The following is a 12,292-nucleotide window of genomic DNA, read 5'->3' as shown; positions in this document are numbered from 1 at the left end:
CAGCCTCCAGTAATTAGAACCACGTTTTAAAACATGATTTTACCTCCCCTGATGCCCTGCTTACCCTCAAAGGGAAAATACAATCAAGAAATGTAATTATAATCCAGTTCTGAATCATTTACACATATAAAGCAGGCTACGCTACCAGAAAAATATGCATATAAGCTGCACAAACAGAAGTTTAAAAAGTACCTTAGGCATGCTTTTACTGATGCAGGTAGAGATGCATTTCAGAACCGTTGCTTCTTCAGTATTATATATCTATACAGTATCATCCTGAAACTATGACAAATAGTGGTACTGAGACCTGACAAACTTTCCTCACTGAGCCTTCGACACATAACTGTCTTTCATTGTGCATCCTTGCACCAACTTCGATTTCATACATTCGTACAGGGTTGCACTGTGGCGTCCCTTGCCCTTGGCATCCCCATGTGCCAGAGAAGGCTACAGAGCAGAGCTGCGAGGACCAAGAACCATGAATGAAACCTACGGCAATATGCTGCTGCCACATGGGTGCCATCAAGTGGGACTACACTCAAAGGAGCACCATTATAACACATGCTTCCCATACACAGTCTCACAAAGCACTATCTATTGTGTGACATGACTCACTGCATCTGACACAGTCACACACTTATGTGATGGGCGTTTGGTGAGACAACAGTTATGTTACGCATGAGAAAAAAGGACACTTGAGAGACGTGTACACACTAATTGAGCCTATAAACCCAGCCACAGGCTGAGATCCTCATGTATTGTGCTCTACACAAACACACTTTGTCAAACTATGCTGGCAGAGTATTTATGAGGGATGCAGTTGTCCAATATATCATAATAATTTTCTTTTTAATCTTCATCTTCTGTTTCATGGCACAACATCATGAACAGGTGTACTGGCACAACTGGAGGGTAGGTGAAGTGCAGCAAGGCAACAAGAATAAGACGTTGAAGGCAGAAATCTCTTAAGCTGAGTATACAAGTCAAGGAAGCATAACATGTAGCTACCTGAACTCTTTGAACTAAAAAATTTCAGTGTTCTAAATTGCTATAAACTTATGTAAGCTCATAAAAGAAATAAAAGAAAATCCTTTTGTTGCTCATAGTTTCATTGCTTTCCAGTAATGTTAATTGTGAATATTCATTAGAGAACAGACCATCTTTTTAACCTCCCTTTTGATGGTTCCATGCACAAATAGAACAAAATGTAAAGCTGCAAGAACATCTTTTAGAAAAACATCAAAAATCCTTCTTCCATCCAAGAAAAACCTACCAAAACCCACCTATTTTTTAAGTAATGGTTAACATAACTAGATTTGCTATTCTTTAGGACTTTACAGAATGAAAATCTAACACATAACACTTTCTAACCTCTAAATAAAGATCTGATTTTGTATACAGTGAAAATTTTATTCTTGGACACCTCACAATATGAAAAGATCTGTGAAATATTTACTTGTATTTTCCATCTTTCATAATTACTTTGAGATAAATTTACATCAAGTACTTAGCAACTCTAAAGAGGCTGTAAGTGATAACTCCTTAGCAAATCAACTATCTACCAATTCAAAAAGTCAGGCAGAAAAATGTAGCACTGACTTTTCTGAAAATTCTCATGCACCCCAAATTGTTTAAGTTACACTTGCTTAATATCATTTGCATATCGCCATAGACCTAAAACAAAGCGCAGGGCACCTTGTATGAAATCACCCAGCTTCAGTGTCCTGTTTTGCTGACAGACAAGAACAGGCTATTCACTGTGTGTCAGGAAACCCCAAATCTATGTAGCTGGTATGACGTGACCCACACAGAGTAACCTGTAGTGTTTTATTAGCACTAGTGAAGACAAAGGGAAAAAGACATCAAATATAGCAATTGGACCAGATCTACAGTATGCTTCCTCTATAGGGTAATCATGCAGATGGCAAAGCAAAGGGGGCATTTCGCAGGTATGTTACTTTTTGCAGCAGTAACACACCTATTTGCCCACTGTGTCAAAGAGGAGGGCTTTGTGTTCTCAAAAAAGCTTTTGTAAGCATGGAGCTTGGAAGTAAATCTCACTTAGCCACTGTTAAGACCTGTATGTTAACTGACTTTCAGCATTTGTGCAATAAGGAAATAAACTCTATCAGCAATCCTTGTTCACTTTGAAGAGCCCATATAAGAACTAGACTCAGCAACAGGCCTGCATTCAAGTGGACTACGTAACTCTCTAGGAAAGCTGCAGAGGAGGCGGCAAAGTGAACTCTTTTAAGCAAAAATTCTCTGGTACCTCTCCTTTTGGAAGAATGAAAACACACACAACCTCAATCCAACAAAGCACTAACCCTTGTTGTAATAAACCCCTAAAAGGTCACGCTGGGGAATAAACAGGGAATTAATAGTTGACATTTGAATTCAAATGAATATTTGAAATCCATCCTTCAATCTGCCATACTAAGTACTGTTTGGTAACTAAGATGTGAAAGCTAACAAGACTAGAAAACATAATAATAGCAATAAGGTAATGCATTTGGCTTCCTTCCAGGCCATTCTGCCTTCTCTTTAGGCCAGTCCAATTTATTCAGCTTCAATCCAGAAGAAAATACCCTTATAAGTACCAAACTTGATCTCAAATAACGAGCCCTGCTAGGAGGTGAAGCATATCATTCTGCGCAGAGCTGCACCAACACAGATCAAAGCTGCTTGATTGAGCCTGTTTAAAGAACAAAGGAGCTGCAGCCTACTAAGACACTGAGCTGTCGCACCAACACTGAGACACCAAGCCTTGCTGCTAACACCAAGACACTGAGCCATCATTAACCACCTTCTGCTCTGGGAAGAGCCTGAGATAGGAAGCCTCTTTGGGCAAGGACAGCTTTGAACTGCTGAAGCCAGTTGTTTCTTGGAGCTTTGGCATTAACTACAATTTTTATGACCGGGGTTAAGGACTACTGTCTTCAGAAAGCCTGACACCGGAGTTTTAATTCTCCTGTCTTCAGAAGCTTTCAAATAAGATTTCCAGCAAACCACAATCCAAACACAAGCTGAACTGTCCATAAACATATAAGAAAAGATTACTTTATCGCTTAACTATACCCTGCTCTGAGATAAAGCGCGGTAACCGCATCTTATTTTTAAACAGACTAGCTATTGTTTTCTTGCTTGACTGGCACTAAAGGAAAATATGTTTCACTGCATGGTCTAAAGACAGATCCTATTCAACACAGTTAAAATATTTCTTGTTTTTCATCTACATGTTACAGACAAAATGCCTGATCTTAAGGCACAGTAATAAGGCTGGAAAGGTCTAAAATGATGGCTCCTTTTGTATCTTGCAATGTGAAAAGATATCTTTTCCTACACTACTCTCTGGCAACATCAAACACACACAAGGACATTTCCACGTCATTGTACTAATTGTAGGCTATATGTCACACAAAGATTGATCTTCCAGTAATTTCCAGTGTGAGAATTTTCAACGTGCACACAGAAAACCCCAACTTCAGTCAAGATTTTTCTCTAAATAATTCAGGTTTCTGACACAGAGTTGTAATTATCCCTGGAGCCATTTTTGAAGTGAAAAAGAATGGAGGAAAATAGATAATTTCCAAGATGGTACGGAAAAGCTTCTTTACGGGGAAGAAAAATGGAAAAAAAATTGTAGGAACAATACTTTTTACATAATTTCTTTAACATTAATATGTTTACCCAGGTTTTTAACTAGCAAGGAAGACTGAGAAGGCGGACACCTTATAATATCTGAACTAGCTTATTTAGCTCCTTTTGTGTAAACTACCAGAACCAGCACGCTCAGTTTATCTCCCAGGGAGCTGGCAACAGGTTGACTTGCAATTCCACAAAACTGGGATGCCAGGCTGAGTTCCTTAAATCTCAGAAATGTCTCGCTTATTTAAAGCTTCACTCCCTGACTTTTGCTTTGAGGTTTTTCACTTGGGTTGGGTCACAGGTCTTAAGAGTCCTAGATGACTGACCTCTTCTAGTTGGCAGGCACTGATGACACTCTTGTATCGGTATTCATCATAGGATACACCAAAAATTATGTTTTCTTTTATTGTTCCAGGCATGATCCAGGAGACTTGAGGTGAAAAGGATATCCTCCCACTGTGTTTAATTTTACCCTGTGAAGGCTCCAATTCTCCCATTATCAACATCAGAAGAGAAGTCTGAAAAATCATTAACACTTGGTTAATATATCAGAGATACGTACAACCATAAGAAAGGTGAAACAAAATGAGAGTCACTTTGCTAAGTCATGTAAATGGTATATTTGTCTTGTAAAGAGTGTCCTTGTAAGTACTGATCTAGTGCAAGCTGCAATGAGTGGAGATTTTCATGATACATATGGTTCTGAAAGGCCTCTGAAATAAGAACCTTAATTCAATGAACAATAAAAATTGTGTAAGGTATTTTGTAAAAAAGGCATGCTGCTGCAAAAGTATGTATTTTTAATTAAACTTCCAGTAATTTTACAAGGTAAAAATGTGAGACATATACAGTCATTAGTATTTATGGAGAATGTTATTTGATTTTTAATATTATCAGTGACTATTTTGTTTGTTCTTTGTACAACAAAATTCATATTTACAATCTTCCTAGTGTTCATACACCTTTTATCTGTATTGCCTTGAAAAATGCAATTTCTTTGTGTATGTGTATACAATTACTCCCAAACTGCTCGGTGTAATCTGAATTTTCCTCTGTAACTGTTAACTCGTTTACGTGAATACATGACCTAAGTATATTTACTATTTCCCTTCATAAAAGAATTGATTGCAATTTCAGTACTGACATGTTATAATTTCAAAGTTAATCAGTAGCTTGTAGTAACCTTGTCACACATCACTGGCTACTAGATCAAAGAATAGAATTGAGAAATACAAGGAAAAATATGTTACAGAGCCATTCCAGTGGTGTTCTTATCACTAATAAACAATCAACAAAGCTGGGACGTAACAGCCAAAGATCTAAAAAACTGTCTAAGTCACAGTTTCATGCTGTTAAGCCCAGAGATCCCTTGACAAGTTATACAATATGCAGGGGGAGTCTCACGAGATTCTTTCCATTATACCAGAATCTGAATTTTCCAGAATGCTGAGTAAGAAGTTTCTGATCTTGCAAAGGACAGCTGCTTAGTATGTTTTGCACACTGGATGTTAAAATACTGTATCTTGTGCCATATAACATAAACGGGGAAAAAAAACACAAAGCAAACCCAACTTTATCTAATACTGAAGCAGTATTAAAGAGCTGGTGTCAGGCTTCATAGCTGTTATCGAGAAAATGAGTGTACAGTCTGTTTCACAGGCCTGACAATTCCTGGAATATACAGTAACAGCCTCAAACAATATGAAGGAAATCTTAAATTAAGAGTGTAAGGGAAGGAAAATTATCTTTTTTTTGGAGCGGGAGGGTGTAAACCTTATTATTTGTAAATCTTTCATGTATTATTATAGACCTTTTATCTTTATTGCCTTGAAAAGTCCAGATTTGTTGTATGTATATACTCACATAAACTGCTCAGTGTAATCTGAATTTTCCTCAATTTCCTAAGTAGCTGAACAAATGAGATACACATACGTCCTTCAGCACTTTCTGGTTGACATTTTTGTATTACAAGTATCAGCTTTAGCAATAGCCATCTGAGATTATCAGCAACAGAGGAAAACTATTCTGTTAATTCAGAAATATCACAGTAAAATGCACCTCAACATATCAGCTTGAGAACAACCTCATGTCCTGACTACCTTGCTCTTTCCTATCGATATCATTACTGAAAAATAATATAGAAGCCTTGCTCATATTGAAATTGATGATTCCTTTGACACTGACTCCAACAGACCAAAAATTTTACCCTGTGCAAGTAAAAAAAAATCAGAATATGTCCACCAATAACGTTTTTAACAGGAAAAGAAAAGTTGCCAAACACATAATGAATGTTTGTTTTGACTTTCACATCTCCTCAGAAAACCCAGCGAAGACAAAAGATTCATCTAATTACTCGCTGTTCAAAGTGACTAAGAGTATCACAGTTCAACTCATTTTATATTACTGAGGTCAATCAGATATGTTATCTGCAAACTAAATGTATCAATAATATTTTGGGATTCTAAAATGATGATTACTCTAAACCACAACTTTTCTCAGAAAACCACCAGTTTCAGCAGCACCTCCTCAAGCTTTCACATGGGCCTCGGGCAGCCTGTCCGAGTGAGGCACTGTAGGAACGACAGCACAAGTGACCAGGTATACCAAATGTTCAGGGCACGCATCTTAGTTACCCGGCTAATCTGTGTCAGGCTTGTCAGGTTACTGATCATCTTGTGTTCAATTTTTTCCTTAAAATGTTAGCAAGGCAGGGGGGTGAGGAAAAAAAAAGCCTGCTTTCTAGCACATTGAGACGTCTGGATATCTATGCTATGTTCTCCAGTTTATTGTTTTAAAGGCAGCAGGATTCTCACCATCAGCTTTAACTTTAGGTTTCAGTCTGCATTATTGTTGCAAATCTCCTTTCACTTGCTATGGAAAAATAGTTTTGTCATTTAAATTACTATTTCCTTATAAAGCCTGTACCCTTGTATGTACAAAAAAATATCCAGCAAACCCTTTCTCATGTTGTCCACAGAGTAAAACTTCAAATAACTATTGGCCATTTTATTGACACTTACAGTTTATTCAGACTTTTTCCTGCAGCTATCATTTTTACAGTGAGCACAGGATAGCAAGAATACATTAACAATACAGATAACAACACAATATTACTCCTTAAAATTACTCCTGAAACAACAGAAATAGAAATACCTTGCCTGCTCCAGTAGATCCAGAAACAGCTAATAACTGTCCCTTCTCAATCTTGAAATTTATATCCTGAAGAACAGGAGAGGCATGAAGGGGAAAATTACTGAAGAAGAGATTGTTGTCAGTGCTGGGAGCTTTGCTGTTGTTGTTTTCCTGGTTTGCTTTTACAAACAGCTCTCCAATTCCCTGAAAGATACACAGATGTGTATTTGTATGTAAATAAAAAATAAATAAAACATGCATATGCAGACATGTATATCATACTATGGACCTATGAAAACATATGAACTTACTTTTCTGATGTTACTTTTCCTATTGATAACATATTTATTATATTCTTAAATACATATATATTTTTAATATATGTATTGGACTTGCTTCTAAATTTGTGCACACAAGTTAATATTGACTATTACAGAACTGCTTTGCAATGTTTATACATGCCACAGCCTTATACTGTTTTCAGGCTGGCCTAAATGAGAAATAACTACTTATTACAGGTCTTAACACTTATTGAAAGGTCTCTTCCCAAGTTTTTCAACTGTGGATAATTTGATATCATGCATTAATTACTTGCCGTATATTCCTTGCCTGCTGATAGCCGAAGCCAGTTAAAATGAAGGAGTGTAGGCTGCTCTTGTTAGAGAACACCAAGGCAAATATCAGTAAAAAATGACACAGTCTGTTTTAATTAAGTTGGAGTAAAAGTACTAACCTCATCCCAAAAAGCTGTTACTTTGTCCAGCTCAACCCCAGTGGTTGTTAGATTATACTCCAGGGCTTTATATTCTTTTTTCAGCAAGAAATCCTAGAAACACCATGAAAGCAGATGAGAGGAAAAAGTAAGGGACAACAGCCATATCACACAAAGCAGTACGTACTTGCCAACACTGAGCACTCGCTAATATTTCTGATGGTGCTAACGTATTGTAGTGTCTTAGAGAGACGCATAAATTTAGTTTATATAACGTCTTTTGGATACAGAGGCAATGTTTTTGAAACTGCTGATTCTTTCATTGCTAGTGAAAACATAACCATAAATGTATTTGGTTCTGGTTTAGAAAGAATATCAAAACTGGGCATTTCCTTTGCTTTCAGGACTTGTATCAGGCAGCATCACCCCTCCCGACCCTAATCCTTTGCAAATAAAGCTTTGGTTTTAGAGTAGGATGTGGGAAGGTTGTACTCCGGTAAACAGTGAAACAAAGCAGCTACATGCTGCCATCTCCCTATTCCAAAACTGCAAGAATTTAAAAGAGTTAGAATGATGTCTCTATCAACAAAAAAGAAGGCAGACAATGATCCTGGCCAGTGCAGCACTGAAGTAGTGTAATTTCAAATGAAAAAAGTCAGCAACCCAACACTTGTGTTACCTTCTGGGATAATATTAGGAAAAAAGAGAAAGCTTATGCTAACATAGGAAAGATAACTTCTCTGTTCCATTATTTTGTTAAGGTTATGTAGTCTGTAGGTACCATCTCCTCTAAATTGTCTTTTTAAATTATGTGGAACCAAGTAGGTCTATGTGGGCAACAGAGTGGACAAACTAAGCAGATACAGAGGGAAATCAGTTCTCTATAGTAAACTTGCAAGTTTCCCAAGTAGAACAAGCAGGAGGGAAAAAGCAGACGATTGAAAGGGCAGGAACTGAAAAACTGGAAAGCAAAACACACACAATTTATGCAAAAAAAGGGAAATGATAGCTAGGCTTTTGTAACAAAGGCAGGGGGTCATCCAGTGGAGTTGCTGGAACAGTGATAGCCAGAAAAAGCACACTGATCCTGAAACGCTTCATGGTCTAGAAAACACGGGTCTAGCTACAGGTAAGATAGAATAACCCAGGGGACACATCTGGCCCAGCGAACACTCTAAACTGATGAGAAAATTATATCAGAGAAACATATGAGTGGTTTATTATTTTTGTTTATGTTTCTTGCGACAAGTAAAGGGCATCAGTGTTCTGGGATTCCATGCAGTCTGTCTATAGGGTCTATACTGAACCTGCCACAAAGAGATGATTATTTATGGATTCCAGAGCTAATATCCCCAAAGACAAGCATTTGGCAAACTGAAGGCAATGGTAGGACAACTGGACTTGCCAGTTCTGCGACAGGGCATTGGATATGCTCTTCCAGAAAACAGGAGAGACAGGGTACCTCTACTAGCACCCAGGGAATCTGACAGCACAAGGACTGCCTAAATTGCCACCCAACAGGACAGAACAGAACAGAACAGAAAGGTTTATGGTTAGATTTTTTGCATTTTCTGCCCAGTTAAAAAATCATAAAAATCCAATACCTGCTTCTTGTTCTGTACTAAGATTCAGATTTCTGATTAAGATCTTTAAGTTCCATATTAGGTATTTTTATCACACTAAAAATAATAAAATCATTTTTTTACAAAAGAAATCTATAAATATGTTTTAAAAAAGCCTAAAATTTCACCCTGAAATAGAATAAGAATTCTTTTCCTAAGGAGCGATTTCAAAACAGGAGGTAAAACAGACAGAGTTAATGAGAATTCACCCTGATTTGACTCTGCAGATAAGTCTCTCATGCTGATATATGAGCAATTGATCTCAGTAGGTAAGGTAGGTAATAATTATTTGACCAGTACCTTAATTATGTTTACTACTTATAATGAATGAGATGTACATTTGCATAAGATGCACAATCTCCTGCTGCTCTTGCCACTAATAGCTAGGAAAACAGAAGATCTGTGACTGCAACTACTGGAAGTCATGCTATATAAAACATGTACTAATTTTGCACTTCCTTTTCTGAAGGAAAAACATCTCTTAAGCACCACAATTAATGATATATTTGTATTAAGTTCCTTATTCTGCAATGAAAAGAAATAACTAAATGCCACTGTTTCAAAAAAAGCAGTGTGCAGGTAGCATAAGACTCCTGCGGTTATGCTGCCTGGGGAACCATATAACAATATCAAGATTTATAATGACATTTCATGGTGTGTAGTCAAAGCAACATACAGTATATTCGGAAAGTCTGCATAAATGCTGTGCGCTTTTGTTGATCAACTGACAAGATAACATGGTATAAAGAATGAGCTTACGTACTTGGGAAGATTTTACTGTATGTGCCCTACCTGTATTTTGGTTATTGCTCCAATAGAGTCATACCAGGTCTGTACAGACCCGGGAAACTGCCTGGTCACTGTCATTCGAAGAACAATGCAGAAGGAAATGGTGGTAAATATTTTTCGGAGAATAATTCCTTTAGTCACAGCATATGGAAGCACAGCTAAAAACACCACAAAAAAGCCTGAAAAGAAGAAGGCTGAGCTGTTGAAATATCTCACATAAGCAGCTTTTCGGGTTAGCTTCAGCTCAGTTCTGTTAAAAAAACAAATACAAATAATTAGTATAGGTTTCCACAGTTTACATCTCAAAAATACTTCGGATGGAATTGTTGGTAAAACAATTAACTCAGACACTCATTCATCCTTATTGTTTTCTAGAATTGCAGGCAAAAAGCAAGATTCAAAACAATTTTTGGACCTAAAAAATAATGGGAGCCAAAGTTTGGCACCAATGTTCAGAGATGTCAGACAAAATAACAATGATCTATGTCATGATTCAGATACTTCATAAACCACAAGCCTCTAGAATTTCTGACGCAACCATCCTTAAGCATCTAATGCTGTGGTATATGATACGCTCCCAGAAGCGTCAACCCACACTCATCTGGTCATGTAGACACAAAACTCCCCTAGAAGGAAGGTACTTTGAAACGCCAGATTTGCTATACATGACCATAAAAAAACCTAACAATCCACAACCCGATGATAACATCTTCTCCTTTTGCAGGGCACCCTACTAACAGCTTCACCCATGAAGGAAGGTATCTGATAACTGCAGCTTGAAGAGGTGGAAGGCAGGGAGTCTGCTCTCCCCCTTCCTTCCTCCACAGAAGGTGAGTCTGCAGAGTTGCTTACTGACTGCTGTGCAGTCAGGAATGCAACTGCTGATAACTCTTAGCTGCTTCCACAATGTCTATGCATCTTACAGCAAGCTATTAAATAAAAAGAGAAATAATTCAGGGAGCATAATTCATTTTCTGAGTTGACAGCCCTAACTCACAGTGATGAAGCTTTCTGTTGACTCCTTTCATTTTGACCCCGTTCACTTCACATTCCCCAGGTGCCTTGCAGCTCAGCTTTGCCTGAACAGGGATACCTCTGCTGCAGTGAAAGAACAATTGCTCTGCTGCAAGAGCAATTAACTGGGGCTAGAGATGGAGCTAGACCACAAGATGCTCACTAGAGTGTTCTAACCACTGGGATACTGTGCAGAAGTTTGGTCACATTGGTGATGGTAATACCTGGGGCTGCAAGTCTGAGCTCCGTAATCTTTATGTGTCTTCTAGTAGTGAGCCAGTGTCTGCATGCAAAGTCCATCCAGGATTTTGGAGCTCTGTGGAACTCCGTTTGAGCTCCGCTCCACGCATGCATGAGACTTCCACATGCATCCAGCATCTGAAAAACCTTTGTCAGCCAAAGTGGTCTTAAAAATCCCTGACAGAAAATCTGAGCTCAGCCAGTTTTGGAGGAGGGTGCCTATCACTTCTTGTTAAGTCTGTATTTCACAAGAGAGGCCTGAAAAAGTGGCTAGGCATGGAGGTCACCACCATGGTAGTAGCCACTGCCCTGGAGAAAGGGCCTTGAAGTCCCTCCAGAGCTTGTATGAGACTGTGGGTGGCAGCACTGAATAGAGATAGCAAAGATTTTTGGGCTTAGTGCTCATCCAGTCCTACACAAACGCCCCGGTAAAAGCTACCAAAAATCCCTCCAGTGCTGAAGCATACAGACACTACTCCAAAGATGGAGAAGCAAAGCACTAACCCTTTTCAGTAGGCTCTCAAGTACCAGCCACAAGCTGACCCAATCACAAGGAAAAGTTTTCCAGAGGTGTGTCTGTCTGTGATACGGGCTTAAGATCTCTGCAAATTAAGCACTCCTTTGGGACAGGTCTTGCTGACACAATATGAGTACTTGGAGGGAGATGTAAGCGACACTGTGAGCCTTGTGCATGTACAGAGCGCAGAGCAGTGTATGTCTGGTTTTGAAGTGATGCTGCAGGAATCAGTACAAATACATGAGCTAGAGATTCTTTACATAAAGATGTATCTTCTGCTGACAAAGTATAGATACTTCCAACCTTGGACTTCACCTTCTCCAGTGCTATACTATGGTTCAGGGAAACAGTTTGGCATTGCGGTTTTTTACTTCTCTGCATACATTGCATAGCCCGTAGGAGTGCAGGTATGTTTGTTTAGACACCTGTTATGAACAGTTATTATCAGTACAGACTTCAGAGGGCACACAGGAGACAGCTCACATTGGTCCCTCTGAAGTGTCACAGTTCCCTGAGGGAGTTTGCCTGTGGCAGTGTCGCACCCGCAGGACGGTCAGCCCTGGCAGCTCAAGTTTACCAGAGTAAGGGCACGGGTCTATCTAGTTCATTAGAGTTGAT

At 38.6% G+C, this 12,292-nt stretch overlaps 1 protein-coding gene across 1 annotated transcript in view; it reads right to left on the bottom strand.

Moving 5' to 3' along the window:
• The window catches only part of CFTR (CF transmembrane conductance regulator), a 93,958-nt gene that overhangs the window by 54,283 nt on the left and 27,383 nt on the right, over positions 1-12,292 (bottom strand). Inside the window, exons 8-11 of the mRNA XM_063323241.1 lie at positions 9,907-10,153; positions 7,514-7,606; positions 6,802-6,984; positions 3,975-4,166 (exon numbers count right to left, since the gene is read on the bottom strand). Of these exons, the coding sequence (XP_063179311.1) occupies positions 3,975-4,166; positions 6,802-6,984; positions 7,514-7,606; positions 9,907-10,153 (715 nt within the window). The remainder of the gene's footprint in view (positions 1-3,974; positions 4,167-6,801; positions 6,985-7,513; positions 7,607-9,906; positions 10,154-12,292) is intronic.

Source organism: Chroicocephalus ridibundus, chromosome 1 (assembly GCF_963924245.1).
Source record: "Chroicocephalus ridibundus chromosome 1, bChrRid1.1, whole genome shotgun sequence".
In the NCBI taxonomy this organism is placed as follows: domain Eukaryota; kingdom Metazoa; phylum Chordata; class Aves; order Charadriiformes; family Laridae; genus Chroicocephalus; species Chroicocephalus ridibundus.
The sequence above is the reverse complement of the archived record's forward strand: the minus strand, read 5'-3'. Positions and strand labels throughout refer to the sequence as shown.